The sequence below is a fragment of the Equus przewalskii genome, chromosome 6 (genome assembly GCF_037783145.1).
Source record: "Equus przewalskii isolate Varuska chromosome 6, EquPr2, whole genome shotgun sequence".
NCBI classification, from domain to species: Eukaryota; Metazoa; Chordata; class Mammalia; order Perissodactyla; family Equidae; genus Equus; species Equus przewalskii.
The window spans coordinates 35831038-35846688 of NC_091836.1; the positions used below are offsets into that span (position 1 = coordinate 35831038).

Consider the following 15651-nt stretch of genomic DNA (forward strand, 5'->3'; position numbering starts at 1 on the left):
GGTGCCCTGGTGCCATTTCCACCTGGATTTGCCGCCAGGGCTTTCTCATCCCCATCCCTCTGTCCTGGTCCCAGGAAGCCCCCACTCCACTGTGTGGGCAGAGGGGCCTTCCTCCTGCCCCAGAAATCTTGGGCCTTGGGATCTTCATGTGCTGGCCTTTGGGTCAACCACCCTCCTCCTAGAGGCCTCAGCTTTGTGACCTGGAATCGAGTTACCTCGTGCACCTGGCCAGCTCCCTGAGCCCTCCCGGGCCCTCCGAGGGCCTCTGAGACAAGGAGTGGGGGAGGCCAGGTCTCTCTGCTCTCAGGCTATCCTCTATTCCAGCCCCACCCAGCCTCTTTTTCAGCCCCACTGAAGTAGACCTGCCCTTGGTTGGTTCCCACGCCCCTGCTGAGTGTCGGTGAGCGTTAGTGAGGCTCTGTCCAGCCTTCCCCCGAAGCTGCCTGTAACTGGAGCCTCCTGCAGACCGAGCCTGGGTCCCCAGAGCGGGGCAGCGGTGGAATTTCAGGCGCGGGGACCCGAGGGTGTGCAGAGAGCTGCTTTCAGGGAGCAGAAGAGCGTAAAATTCGGGGTCAGGAGACCCGGATTACGCCTTCCATGTAAAAAGGGAGTAACGGCACTTTCTGTTGAGGCTGTTGGGAGCGAGTGGAGGGGACAGATATAAAGAAACTTTGTAAAAGTGCTTTTAAAACTGTGACGGGCAGTAGACAAGCTAATGCTTGGCGCTGTGAACTCATCCAGGGGCCCATCAGCAATGGGCCAGCTCCCTGTGGGTCCCCACCAGGCCACCAGGGAGGAAGGTGTTGTATGCCAGCCCCTAACGGGAGGCAGCGAGGGCTATCGGGCAGTGGATTCGCTCAGAGCCTGGTCTCTATTCTCATTCTGCCACTTACTTGCTGTGTGACCTCAGGCCTCCACCACTCATCTTGGTGGTGGACGTGCTAGTTCCTGCCTCCCCAGGTTGTAACGAGGGTCCAGAAAGACACAAAACACCACACGAGGAAGTTTTGTAAGGTGTGCAGCCTCAGGAGCCTGTGAGGCCTGGTTATGTTGTGTGCAATGGGTCAGCAACGGGCCCTCTGGCCCTGAGCAGAGACCAGCCCAGTGCCCGCTCCCCAGGGAGCCCCCACCAGCTGCACTCACAGTAGACATCGACTGTGCGGCTGATGTTGGTGCTGCCCAGGGCATTGGTGACCTCACAGGAGACAGGCTCTGAGAAGTACGTGTAGTCCACGGTGGTCCGATACACTTCTCCAGATGCTTCCTTGATGATCTGGCCCCTCTTGGCCCACCTGCAACACAGGTCCCAAGGCTGGTGTGGACCTCCAACAGCAAGGGTGGCCCTCCCACCCAGGGGAATTTCTCACGGGGGGCTGGATGCATCCATCCCACAGGACCTGGCATGGTCCGTCAGGGGAAATCTCCACAGAGGGGCTACTTCTGGGGCCAGGGGAGGAGTTGGTGGTGGAGACGGTGAGCTTTGGTCCATGAGTCACCAGGCAGTCAGTGGCACTTGACAAGCAGGTTATTCTGCAGAGGTGGGTTGACTCTTCCGGCGAGGCAATGGATAACCCAACTGTCAGTCCCAGACAGCGTGGCCGTCTTGCTCTGAGTTCTACTGGGGGCCCCATCCTGGGCCATGTTGGAAAAGAAGGAGGCTGACTCCATGACCTCAGAGGCCAAGATCTAATGGCACATGCCCATGCATGTACACTTATGCTCACACGCATGCACATGTGTACACACACGCACACAGGGAAATGAGGCTCCAGGAGGCTTAATTTCCAGAGAAGGCAAGAAAGTGATGGAGAAGTGTTAGCCAGTGGTCCTGACTGCCCCTCCCTCCCATTGGCCAGCTCTCTCAGCTCTCTTGTCCTGACTCCTGTCTCCAAGGTGGGTCCCTGCATGATGCCCCCTCTCTCCCTGAAAGCCCTTTCAGCCCTCTATTTTGGGGCATGGCACTGCTCTTTTTCCTGCCCAGCTCCCACCCTTGTACCCTGGCTTCACTCCTCAGAGGGCTTGGCCCATCAGTCCTAGCTTGCAGGACGGCGGGAAGAAGGCTGTGCTGATTGCTTTCATCAGCCACCTGCCCGATGGGTACCACTAGACGGGAGCAGCCAGTAAACCTCAGGCCCGTCTTGTTCCTGGCTTTGGGGTGGCGATCACTCCATGGGAGCAGTGACCAGGCAGCCTCTTATCTGTGGGGCTGTGCTGGGAGCCCCAGGGTGCGTGTGCATGGCCGAGGGTGGGGGATTTCCTTACAGATCCCCAAGGAGAGAGAGTTCATTGCTTCCCTGGTTTAATCCTATTGTGGACAACACATTTTTTTTTTAAATCACGAACTTCCAGCCAGGCTTCTCCTACTACAATTCAAGCCTATTTCAGGGTGTATGTCTTTACCACAGCTGGAGAGTTTCCTCAGCCCCCACGACCGTTACCCCGTGACCATGGCTCCCTGTAACCACAGCTTCCCTCCTGGCCCTGCCTGTGTTCCCAGAGCCTTTCCTGGACCATCTCCTGCCCTTCCCTCCATTAGCGTCCTGCTCAGTCTGGCCTGTCCAGCCCCAAGAGACGGCCATCTCTCAGCATCATGCAGAGCACCCAGGCTGGCACCATGTGGTTATTATTGTGAATTAATATCGGGTAATTATTAAGAACACGATTAATAATAACAATTATAGTCTAACAGCAGAGCAAACCATAGCTCCCTGAGAGCTTAACGAGCTTCCCAACAAACCAGTATGAGTTATTCATGAATCATTTCAATCTCGAACTTTAATTTAATGACCGGACTTAATAGTCAGGCCCACCCCTGCCTGAGGTGGATTAATTTAGTCCAGACATACACACAGTTGGGGATCTGTGTCCAACCTCCACTCCTTCCACCTGCTGTAGCGGGAGGTCAGGTGGCGGATGCGGGGGGAGGCCAGCTGGCCTGGGAGGAGGGCAGGGCGAGCCCCTCCCAGTCTGCCTGGGTCCCTGCTCCTGGCTGCTCACAGCACCAGATGCTGGGCTGGGGGCGGGTGTGGGCCCGGCCCGCGGGTTCCGATGGGCAGTCCTCTTTCGTCCCTGGAGAGGCTCCTGGAGAAAATGCGGCTTTCTCCCCTCTCCATCTGGGGCCTCTCACAGTGGAAGTTGTCGAGGGTGGAAGCTCTACCCGCTCGGCCCTGAGGAGCTCAAGAGAACTGCCGGGGCTCCCGCAGGCCTGGGATCCCAAGGGATGGCTGGCCAACAGCTTTCTTGTCCCCAGCAGAGCAGCACTGTCAGATCCTGCCTGTCTGTGCAGCTGCTGCCCTTAGCTCCCTAGGTTCTGTCCCCACCTTAGAGGCAGAGCGGGGAGCAGGAGAATTCCTACACTATCTTCCCCCAGGGTCGTGGACAGGAGCCGGCTGTGGGGGTTGGGCCCTCAGGTGCCCAAGACCAAGGCCTTTTTGGGACATCCCAAGAATGCCCTGTTCAGATCTCACTCAGCTAGTCTTTTTCTTCCTTTATCCCCCTCCCACACCAAAGAACCCCTCTGTGGGGATCCCTTCCAGAAGCTCCAAGCACTCATTCAAGCAGCTGGCTACAGGATCAAGGGTGGCCCAGAGGGCAAGTCCACCCTCTCCCATCTCTTCTGTCTACTCCCCTGCATTGGGCTTCACTTCCTCCTCCTCCTTCCAATTTGTCCCCTTACCCTAGCCACCCTGGGCCCCCTGCCTCCATTGTGGCTTTCACTACCTCTCCCAGCCCTTGGAAAGGAGTCAGATTAAGCCTTTCCCAATTAATGTCTAATTTGGCCTGAGCCAATGTAAGAGGATTAATTATTTATATCGCAGGATCAGGAGGCCTGGCATGTCACAGCCGACAGGCTGTCCTGAGATAGCCCCGTGTTTCACACTGGGCGGTGGTCCCTGCTCCCGGTACCTGCTGGGGCCCCGAGGGAGCCTCAGAGGAGAGTAGGAGAAGCCGGTGGGGAGGAGCACTTCATGGTGTGCTCGGGCTTGTTCCGCTCACCCAGGCCGTTCTGCTCACCCGGGCCGTTCTGCTCACCCGGGCCCGGGTGCAGCGGGGCAGCCAAAGCTACGGCTAGCCCAACTGGATGCACTCCCATGGCCACCCATGTCCCCTTTCTGGGCTGTGGTGGAGGAGGGCTATCTCTAGTTTCCCAGATCACAGCCTCTCCTGTGGAACAGGGAGGAAGCAATCAAGACAGTGCAAGCAAGAAACAAAGATCCCTGTGAGCTTGTCAGTGTCAGGAGGGAAAAATCAATGTACGCTGTGTTGGGAATTGCTTAAGCGTTGTCCTCTTGGATCCCCACGCTGCATCTAGAAGGACCATTTGCCTGCTGGGGGAGACCCTACCAAAGCGAGGGGGCTGAGGCAGTGAGGTGGGTGCAGGCCGGCTGCCTCCTCTCTCCGCGGCTGCTCCCCCCTCCACCTTCCCAGGTAACCCTGGCTCTCCCACATTTTCTTAGTGGCCAGAAGAGCTCCCAGAAGCCTCTGGACTTCTGGAGGGGGCCTGATCTGGGCGGAAGCGTTTCCAGGGGCTTTGGCTAATCAGAAGGCCACGAGGGAAGGTGATGAGTAAGAAAATGTGCACCTCTGCCCAGCCCATACCTCGCAACTCCTCTGGGTGTGAGGGGCTGGCCTGTGGCTGTGAGCAGCAGGGTGGGAGGGAGATGAGAGAAACCACAGGATACCCACAGCCTAAGGAAACCTGCACGTTCTGTGCTTGTTTGTTTCTTTATTTATTAACTTTTTAGTTTGAAAAAAACACCCTTTGAAATTATAGAAAAGTTGCAAGAATAGTCCAATTAGTTGCCATACTCTCTTCACTGGATTTGCCGGTTGTTAATATCGTGCCATGTTTGCTTTGTGATGACCTCCCCCTGTGTAGATTCATCCCTTATTATTCCCACCATCATTGTTGTTCTGCTTTTTGAGGGTGGTGACCCTGGGGATCAGGCCCAGCAGCCTGGTTTCTTGATGTTTGCCCCCTGTCCCCGTCAGAAGGCAGGTGTGGGAGGGGATGTAGCTAGGTCCGGGAGCCAGGACCTGCCCTCTGCCCGGCCCTCCCATCGCTAGGTCCTCAGATGACTGGAGCCTGGCAGCGAAGAGTAATGGAAGTGGGAAGTTGTATGCTCTGGTCTGTGGGCTCCAATAAGCCTTCCTGGTGGTCTGTGGGAGTGAAGGGCTGCTCAGCATTAGAAGTATGTCTGGGCACAGGGTACCTGGTGTTGAGGATGGTGAGCGGAAAGCTTGGAGCAGACAGCAGAGAGAAGCCGACCTTGTCAAGAGGAGCCGGGCCTCACAGATGAGAAAGAGAGTCTCCTCAGGGGTCTCCTTCTGCATCTTTAGTCACTTTTAGACAGATGCCAGGTCCTGGCCAAACCAGACCTGCCCAGGACTTGCTGGGCTGCACGACTCCACGAAGCCTGGAGGTCGTCTGATCTTTCTCCTGCCTCTAACCCAGTGAACGGCTAAATTGGACAGGGCAGATGGGTTTTCATTTCTTTTAAAGCATCCTCAAGGATAAAGATTCTGTGTCTTTCCTGGGTTTCTGGTTCCAGTGTTGTTTAATTATCTGCACTGCAGGGAGCTCCTCCTTATGTCCAACCTGAATCTCTGGCTGCCTCTCTGGCCCATTTCCTCTCATTCTGCCCTCTGGGTGGCACTGCCTCTTGTCTTCCCTGTCCTCCCCTCCCACTGGCCGGCTTATTTCCTAGCCTGGGACCATTGGCATCTCTGGCACTGGCTGATGCTGCAGCTTAATAACCCGTCTCCATGGCAGGGTGACCTCTGGGCTCCTCCATCAGGTCTGGGATAGTGGAAAGGGATGGGGCAGAATTAGGGCCTTGGCTAGTTCCACAGCCTGTAAGGGAGGCGAGGGTCTGAGTCTGCCCTTGAAACCCTCTGAGGTCATTCGTCTCTGGAAATCTTGTGCAGTGATGCGCACAGGCAGGAAGGTACCCAGAGGAGCCGCTCTGTGTGTTTATCCAGTCAGTCAGCCCACATTATGGAGTACCTAGTACAGGCCACACACTGTGCGCCATGCTGAGAGCTATACGTGACTAAACTGCAGTTCTTGCCTTCAAGAAGCTCAGTCAACAAGGAAGAGAAGCACGTAAAAAGCAGTGATGCTTTTTATCAGTGTTGTGAGCAAGGCTGCACAGGGGCCGTGGGTATGAATGATCCTGGCGTCGCTGGGCAGGGTGGCCGTCCCAGAAATCCTACCCTGCCCAGGTCAACAGTTTGGTGAGCACATGGCTAGAATCCAGGTTCTGATCCTACTGGTTCTTCTGGTTGTTTTAACTTTCTTCCTGAGCCTCAATCACTCTTTTCAGAAATAGGGGTAAACAAGCCACTCAAACAGAAGAGGTGATACCTACTGCCTCCGGAAAGGGAGTGTTTGTGTGCATGAAGGGGAGGGAGTCTACCTGGCTGGGTGGGTGGAGGGGGGAGTTGGGGGAGGTTGAAGGGGGAGGGGTGTGTGGGGAAGGGAGGGGATCTTGGGTACCCACAGTGACCCAAGCTCTGTACTGGATGCCCAGGACCACAAGTGACACCCCAGTAACAGGCAGGGGTGCAGAGGGGTCCAGTGGCCAGGCCATGCCTCCTCAACAGGGACTCTTACCTGTACTGGGTGACAGCCGGGTTGGCCTTTGCAGAGCAGTGGAATGTGACAACATTGTCCTCCAGCACTGGCTGTGGTTCCACCGACAGGTTGACAAGTGGGGGGTCTGCAGAGAGAAGAGATCCCCCTGTAGACTGGGGAGCTCTGTCCGTGGTTTTGGGAATGCGTGGGGCAGGAAGACCCCCTGGGTAATATGGAGGGTAAAGGCCAGAGATTCTACGACCTAGGGACCCTCGGAGCAGCCACCGCCCCTGTGGTCCCCAGAAAGTTGGGAGCCTTAGCAAGGGGCTCCCCCACTCCATGGAGGTGCCAGCTTCAGGCAGTCCTGGTGGTGGGGTCAGGCTCGCTCTGTGGAGTCAAGGCCTGGTGTTTAAATGAACAGCCAGCAAGGAAGCTTGGGCCCCCAGGAGCATGCTGCCTATCTTCCAGCTTTTAGGGAGAGCAGAACACTTCAGAAAGGAGAAGTGGGAAGAGGAGATGCAGGGGGCATGAGGGGGAGGGTGGACACTAAGCCCATTTAAATACAAACTCTCTGCCTTTGAAATGTCATTTCATATCTCTTCATGTAAAGGTTCTAGTGCATCCGTTAGCTTGAAAGTGGCATTTACACCCTTTCATCAGCCTAATCATCTCTGCTGAGTCCTGACTGGTGTCACCCAGCCTGCGGCTCCCCAGGCTGGGCTCGTCTTTCTCATTCAACATGATGAGAAGCCAAGCTCTGAAGAGCTAAATGGTGGGAGGTGAAGGAGACAGGAAATCAGAGAGAGGGAGAGAGAAAGGAAGACAGGAAACAGAGACATAGAGACAGAAGGGATAGGAAGCAGGTAGAGAGATACCTACATAGGAGAGAGACATGGAGACCAGAGACAGAGAGACAGAGAGAGACAGACAGAGGCAGAGAGAGAGATTGAGAAACACAGAGGAAGAATAAGAAAAAGAGACAGAGAAACATAGAGAAACAGAGAGACAGAAAGAGACACACAGAGAAACTGACCTAATCACAGAGACACATAGTCAAAGACTTCAGACTTAAAGCAAAAAGACCAAGGGAGACCAAGCAGATGGAGACAGAAGACGGCAGGGTGTTGGGGAGAAGGACCAAAGAAAATAATGAGGAATAGAGAGAAGAGATAGGGAGAAACAGACGCTGAGAGACATAAAGGTGGAAATACAGCAGAGAGAGAGGTGGAGAAAGGCCTCGAGGCAGCCTGCCCTCTTGAGCACAGGGGAAATTGGCTCGGGACCTTCTCTAAAAGCCGATAACATCCGTGCTCCTGGGCATGCACGGCGAGACTTGGCACCCCCAGGCACCCCGCTCCAGGGGAGGGGAGATGACAACCAGTGCCCATCTCTCTCCTCATGGTCTGGAGGTCTGGCTGCAGTTCAACTCTAGGCTGAGTTAAGAGGGCAGCTTGGTTCCCATGGCCTAGCCAGGTCCCTGGGCCACATCTTCTGGTCAGTCCTCAGCAATAAGCGAGCAAATTGCTGGAAAGTAATGAAGACTTTCTAGGGGTTCAGCCCATTTTCAGAAAAAGAAGTAAAGAAGCCGGTTTCTCAGAGACCATCGAGAAAGATGCTGACCCCTCTGGGTACGTGTGAAGGGCAGTCATGAGGCGGGCAAGATTCTACTCTGCCAGGCTCTGCTTCTGGCTGACATGACAGGGGGCATCCTGAGACACTCAGAGTCATACGCACAGCCCCTCAGCTGTGGACTGAGACAAGCCCACCCCAGAGTTGGGATCATTTGACCACCTGGCCCCCCCACACCCTGCTGGCGCTCAGGCTGGGCTGTGCCTCCCCTCCCATTGCTGGGGCACGGGGGCTGGGCCTGGGAGGTGGCCCACAGGGGCTCGCTGGTTTCTGCAGACAGCCTGTGAAGATATCGGAGGTGGGGGGGGAGAACTCTGGTTCCTGAGCAGCAGGTGGCCGACTGTGCTAGGGGCCCGCCCTCCCACGTTAACTCCCAGTTCCTGAGGGGGACCACGATCCTGGGGCAGCCAGCTTGCCTGCCTTCTCTTGGAGAATCACCAGGGAAGTGACAGGTATTTCAGTGATCTCGATCTTGTTTTTAAAGTGGTTCAAGTGGTTACAAAGATGCATACGGCAGGGACTAGCCACGAGAGCTCTCTTCCCAACTCCCGGGAGAGCTCCCATCCCTAGAATCCTGCAGCTTCTCCCCAGCTGCTGCTCATCAGCTGGGTGCATCCTGGCCTACCCAGCCAAGGACCACCAGCTTCCAGGGCCGATCTAATCAGAGTCCCAGCTTTTTTTCCATGCAGGGCTGGCCAGCTAGGCTGGGCGTCTGTGGGTTCCATAGACTTGGAGACCCAGGGAGGAGCTTGCTCCTCCCCGTGGGCTGGAGAAGCAGATCCAGAGGCATAGGCATTTGGTAATTGCCACCTGGATCCAAATGCAGGGCTGACCCATGTGCTCACATTATAAAATTCCATACTGGCAGGTGGAGGGGAGTGCCTCAATTCAGCTATTTGAGGAAGTGATGGTGCCAGTTGATAGAATCTAGAAACCCACTGCAGAACTTGAGGGGGCAGTTCCGGGAGGCCTGTCCCCACCTGGGCATCCTTTATAAAATGATGAGTCTTTGGGAGCAGGGAGATGGAACACACACCTGTTGGAGGACCCCTCTTGCTGCCTGATCCCCTCCTCCATCGGGTACCTGCCATCCTCTGTTTATCCTGTGGCTGCCTCTCTCCTGCAGCTTCCCTACTTCTTTGCAATATCCTTGACACCCAGCCTCTCCTGAAAGGCCTCAGGAGAATGGGCCCCTAGGAAGCTCTCACACTCTCAGTCTCATCTGCACCTCCACCCCAGGCCTAGAGGTGCCGGTGTCCCTCTCTCCACCCCTCTCCTCTGTGTGTGCAGGATATGAATTTTCAGGAGTCCACCAGGTTCCAGAGGCATAAATAGTTTATGTCATATCCAACTATTAAACATGATTTTAATCCCACTTGTGATGTCGGCTGCATAACTTGCAGGAGGGCAGCTTTGATGTAGCTGGTGGAACTGAGATCGCATTGAACAGATGTTACAGCTGAGAGTCTGTTAGTGTTTCCATCAGCAACCTGTGCTCGTGAGCATATGTGTGTGTGTGTGTGCGTGCGTGAGTGTGTTCAGGGGAAGAAGTGCATTGAGGAGGGGTGGGAAAGGAGAGAACTCCATGACTCAGTGAGTTTATGGCACATCCATTTGAAACTTGGCAGCTGGCTGCAGAGTCCAGATGTAGCGAGGCTTTGCGGGTGTTAAGCTTTCTCTCCCATTACTCAATCTGGGGGCTTTGTCTTCCGTTGGGTAACATATACAGACCAAGGGAAACAAACAACAAATGTGCTTTTGCTGAGTTTGGATGCTTCTTGGTTGACTGAGAAAATGAGCAGGTTTGCAAAGGCAGCTCTGATCCAGCCCGTGGTGTCCACAGTAAACAGTTGGACGCTTACTGAATGAGCAAATGAATAAATGGAGGAGGAAGGAGGGGGAGGCGGGGGTGGAGAGAGTGTGTGCTTTTGCTTGGCAGACACATGCAGACACCTTCCGCAAGGGGTCAAGTGGATGGAGACCTCTTCTCTGTTAGGGTTGCGGGGGCACCGGGGGAGGGGCAGCCACATATCCATGACTGTGCCTGCTGACAAGAGCCAGCAGGTGCCCAGTGTTCACCACGTGCCAGGAGCTGTGCTAGGGACGTCCCCCGAATGGTTTAGTTAAATCCTCACAGCCACCGTACCAGGTGAGCACTGTTACCTCCACATACAGATGAGGAAACTGAGGCACAAAGAAGTTAAATAACCAGGTTGACATCACTCAGGCAGAATTCAAACCAGGAAGAATGCTGCACCTTAACCACGACCTGTACTGCCTTGGAGGGGCCGCTGATCTCATTCCTGACGCTCTCTCCTCCCATGGCTGGGCCGTCCATGGAAAGGAAGCCAGCAAGGGCCCAGAGACCTAGCAAGGCTGGCATCCTCTGATGCAGACGTAAACTGACCATTTTTTAGAGTGAATTTAGAAGAATATCTTTTAAAGTCAGGATGGGCTGTTGTTATGATGACTTTCTTGTGACAGGAGAGGTGATAATGGCCTGGAGCAGAAACACTGCGTCTTTCTGATCTCTCCCCATCAGGGCCCAGGCTGCCGCCGCAGGGAGCATCCTGGATGGGTTCTCTTGTGTGGGGTTCCATAGCTGGCACAGGCCTCCTGACTAGACTGAGGAAGGAGGTGGCAGGCTTTGCAGTGGTCACACCAGCAACCTGGCAGAAGGAGGCTTGGATGTCTTGAGTCTCCCACCCTCATTCACCCCAGACTTGGCTTGTGTCTGGAAAGTGCTCTGGTTCATGGTCAGTTTTGGGCAAGAAGAGACCTTGGATGCCATTCGGTCAAACTAGACAGGGAACTGGAGTCCCTGGGGTGAAGTGACATGCTTGGGCCCCCACAGCTCATGGGCAGTGCTGCCTTCCTTGATAAAGGACAACCTGATCCCACAGCATCATGCTTGCTCAGGAGCTGGGCTTACAGCTATGCATCCCAGCTGCCACACAGAAGAAGCAGGTGAGTGTGGAGAGCCAGGCCCTGGACCAGGGCCAGGGGAGGGTGGCATTCCTCTCTAGGCGACCCTGTACTCACATGACTCTCCATGTGAGCACCTCGCTCCCGTCACCCTGGGCCTAGGCCTGGCAAGAGGCCTGCTGTTCTTGGCTCTCATTGAATGAAGGATGGAAGAAGAGCCCTTCTGCCTGGTGTAGGTTGTGAGGGAGAAGGGAGTTAGTAGCTGGTGGCAAGATAAGGAAGATAAAGCCTTCTCCGAGAACTCAGCTTTTGTGTCTGGGTGTCTAGAGCGACCCCATCTGAGGGTTACAACTGTTTCTTCTGCCCTCTGGAATCTGAACGGCACCTGCCAGGGTTCTAGAGGCTGAGTGGGAACTTCTGTTCTCTGGCTCCCAGGATGGGCTCTGGAAACCTTAGGATACCGCTCCCCTGGACTCCAGCTTCCTGGAGAGCCACGCGGAGTGCAGAGTCCAACCAGGGCTGTCGAGAAGTGTTTTCAAATGAATTTGATTTAAAATGAATAAAATGATGAGGTGGAAGTGAATGCCAGTACCTCCAGCCTTGTCATTCAGAGCCTACGACCAAAGCAGCCACCAGCACGTGGTGGCATCATCGCCTCTGGCAGGGAGGGGCCTTCAAAGAAGAACGGTTGACCTTTGACAGCTGATGCTTCAAACCTAAACTAGGCCAGTACTGAGAGGAAGGCCACTGGACCACCTGGGAGCTTCTTGCTCTCTGGGGTGACGGGCACTTTGGGGAGACTGTTAGGAGGCCTTTAGGAGGCTCTTTAGATGACTTTTGGAGCACGATGCTGGTAGAGCTTTAAAGCATCATTATGGTTAGTATTACTCGTAATAACTGACACTTGCTGAGGCTCCCCAAGTGGACATGCAGAAGATGGGTTACCAGTGTGGGAAGCTGGGCTGCCTACATCTGAAACTTACGTGGCCTTGGGCAAGCTAATTAACCTTTGAGTGCCTCGGTTTCCCCAGATAGGGACCACAGTCATACCGACTCTGAATGGCTGTGAAGATTAAGTGAGATAACACATGGAATGTATGGGCTGACTGAATAATTGCTCTTCTTCTTCTTCTTCTTCTCTCCTTGACTGACCTTCCATAGAGGGGCCTCTTTATACCCGCTAGCAGGCATGTGCTGTCTCCGCACTCTGGAGGCCCCGGGTATCCTTCAGCTCCCAGCATCTCTGCTCCAGCTTCCCCTCCAAGGCAGGTATGCGGTCACCTGGCTAGGCCAGCAGGGCCAGGGGCTGACCATGATGTTTATTGATGTGGAGGTTCTACCTCATATAGGTGTGGAAATATGACTTGAACATGCTGTTTGCACAGGACCCTCATCTGTGATTTTTTTTTTGGTGAGGAAGATTCGCCCTGAGCTAACATCTGTTGCCAATCTTCCTCTTTTTTCTTTTTCTTCGCTTGAGGAAGATTAGTCCTGAGCTAACGTCTGTGCCAATCTTCCTCTACTTTGTATGTGGGATGCCTCCACAGCACGGCTGATGAGTGGAGCAGGTCTGCACCCAGGATCTGAACCCACGAACCTGGGCCATCAAAGTGGAGCGTGTGGGACTTTAACTACTCAGCCACAGGGCCGGCCCCTCATCTGTGATGTTTTTACTTCATGTGACAATAAGAAGGATAAGCTGATCCTTTGGGTGCCCATAAACACAAACCTGGCCAGTCCACTGAGCTGGCTGAGCCATCTCGCATCCCATGGGGAGGGAGCCTGAAGATGCTGGGGTGTGGTTCTGGTGAGCTGGTTGTCCAGGCCTGGCCCCTTCCCTCAACCTGTGCTCTGGGCCAGGGGCCATGTGGTCCCCCCCAGGTCCAGGCCGATCAGTACTCACGCTGGATGTCGATGGTGACCGAGGTCTCCTTCCCTCCGGGGATGGCTTTGTTGGTGGCTCGGCACACGATACTCTGCCCGTTCTCCACATCGCCGGGGGAGATGAAGAGGGTACTCACGATGCTCTCCCGCTTGCCATCGCGAAGCAGGGTCTGGGGGGCAGGGAGAGAGGGCCCCACGTCACTCGGCTGGGATGGTCTGAGCAGGTAGGGGAGGACATGCCCCAGCCTCAGAGAGGAGGAGGGAGCCCTGTGGATGGAGGCAGGTCAGTTCAGGACACCTAGGGGCACTGGTCTCTGCACAGAGCCGGGAGTTACCCTTGCTCCCTGGCCTGGCTGAGGGCTGGGCTGGGGAAGGTAAAAGGGACTAGAAAGTTTTCCATCATGCACAAAAATCAGCCTGGGCTTGCATACCCCAAAGCATAAAAGAAACGAGGCTGCGCCCAACAGAAACCAGGCTGCAGGTCCTATGTAGAAATGAGTGAGCATCTATCTGCCTCTGGTCCGGGGGAGTCTCTAGTCTCCAGGAAGCACTAAGATGGGAGCCACAGGTGCTGCCGTGGGACCTGAGGCAGTGATGCAGTCTGTGGCAGGGGGCACACTGTGGGGCCTGGGGGTAAGAGCAGGAGGGGTGGGAGGGGTATGCGGGCAGAATCAATGTACACTGAATGTGTTATTACTTTATCTATATAAACCTCCGCAGCTTTTCGAAGTGTTTCACTTCCTGATCTCATTAGAGCCCTGAACAAGTCATAAGCAGGACAGGCGCCATTATTTTCATCTGACAGCTGAGAAGACAGGTGTGATCAAGAGAGGCTTTGGGGCTTGACCAAACTCACACTTCAAGTTGGGGGTAAAGTAAGTAAGAGGGTCCTGCAGTGGGTTGAACAGTGTCCCCCCAAATTCATGTCCACCCAGAACTTCAGAATGTGACCTTATTTGGGAAGAGGGTCTTCGCAGATTAGTTAAGCAATTAGTAATTAGCTAAGCATCTTGAGACAAGACCATCCTGGATTTAGAGTGGAACCTAAATCCAATGACTGGTGTCCTCATCAGAAGAGGAGAGGACCAGAGAGACAGAGGAGGAGCCATATGGAGGAGGAGGCGGAGATTGGAGTGATGCCGCCACAAGCCAAGGAACGCCAGGAGCCTCCAGGAGCTGGGAGAGGAATGGAGGGATTCCCCAGGGCCTTTGGAGGGAGCAGGGCCATGCCGGCACCTTGACTTCACACTTTTGGCCTCAGAACTGGGAGCCCATAAGCTTCGGTTGTTTTAAGTACCTGTTGTGGTACTCGGTTAGGGCAGCCCTAGGAAACTAATGCGATCCTGAAGCCCTTGGTCTCCTGTCTTCTGTTCCTTTATTTCCTGGGACCATGAGGTCATGGCTCATGGTGGCTATTCTCCCGTCACTGCTGCTCCCCCTTCCCTCTGCTGCACCCCACTCTAGCTACCTTTCCACTAGTTTGGAGCCTGTATCCCGAGCTCACTGGAGACCCACTGAGGTAGGTGCTGCTGGGGAGGGGTGCTGGGCAGGGGGGCCGCTTCTGAATCGCCACCCCTAGAAGGGACTTGACCCCCTCTAGGGAGGTGGGCAGGGTGCAATCTTATTTTCCCGAGACAGGGAATAGATGAACAGACTCTACTTCCTCCAACCTCCCTTAAAATAACAACGGTATCGTCTCATTCTCGCCAGGCCCTGGAAGGAAGGGTGCATTATCTCTATTTAGCATGAGAGAAAACTGAGTTCAGAGTGAGTCAGGAACTTGCTGGGCAGGGCTGGAGTTTGTGCTTGAGCGTGGTGGCCATGATAACGATCAAGGCTGCCCCAGGGAGAGAAGCCCAAGGCGCCCTGCCCTACACACTGATCTATATCACCCTCCGGGAAACAGAGGACTGACGTCCTGACCTGATCTGACCTGATTTCTATCCAAAGTTATAGGACCACCCAATAACCAGACCCTGCCTACAGTGATATCATTTTAATGACTTTTTTCATGATCTTTCCTTTGTCTTGTAAAGAAACAACTCACATATCTATGCCTTATAAGTTTAGCCCTACCCTCAACCCACTGCAACTCTTACTGCCCATGGGTCCTGTCTCCATGCTACTCCATGCTATTCTCTGAATAAAGGAGCACTACTACCAGACCTTGAGAGTCCAAGAAATCTTTCTTTCGACTCCTTGACTCACAAAGCCCACATCAGCCGGAGCCCACGACCCTCCCAGCACAGCTCCCTGAGAGCTGGAGAGTGGTCAGTGATGGGGATTATTTTAGGCTGGTTACTTTTAAAAACTGCAGATGAGAAGGAGGCTCTGAGGAGTGGAATTTGCTTGCCCTTTGATGAGAGACATTTGCATTTGTGAAGGAAGTCTCCATCTGTGGGGGGTATCTTCCTCTCCGCACCAGGAGGAAGGAGGGATGGCCTTATCTCTGGAAACTCTTAATGGGGAAGGCAAGGACTTAAGTTGTTTACTGTCTGGTAACCTCATGTAACTGAGCCCCCCGCCCCCCAACAACATCCTCCTTTGTCTTTAGCTGAAGATAATATTTAAGGTGGTGGCTTCTGCCATTTACCTAATCCAGTTTGATTCTTATCTAAAAGTTACAGGACCACCCA

At 54.5% G+C, this 15651-nt stretch overlaps 1 protein-coding gene across 2 annotated transcripts in view; it reads right to left on the reverse strand.

The window, feature by feature from the left end:
• Positions 1 to 15651, reverse strand: part of KIRREL3 (kirre like nephrin family adhesion molecule 3) — a 535312-nt gene that overhangs the window by 21842 nt on the left and 497819 nt on the right. For both annotated transcript variants that reach the window (XM_008517084.2, XM_008517083.2), the window contains exons 7-9: positions 13035 to 13185; positions 6617 to 6722; positions 1144 to 1292 (exon numbers count right to left, since the gene is read on the reverse strand). In XM_008517084.2, the coding sequence (XP_008515306.1) occupies positions 1144 to 1292; positions 6617 to 6722; positions 13035 to 13185 (406 nt within the window). The remainder of the gene's footprint in view (positions 1 to 1143; positions 1293 to 6616; positions 6723 to 13034; positions 13186 to 15651) is intronic.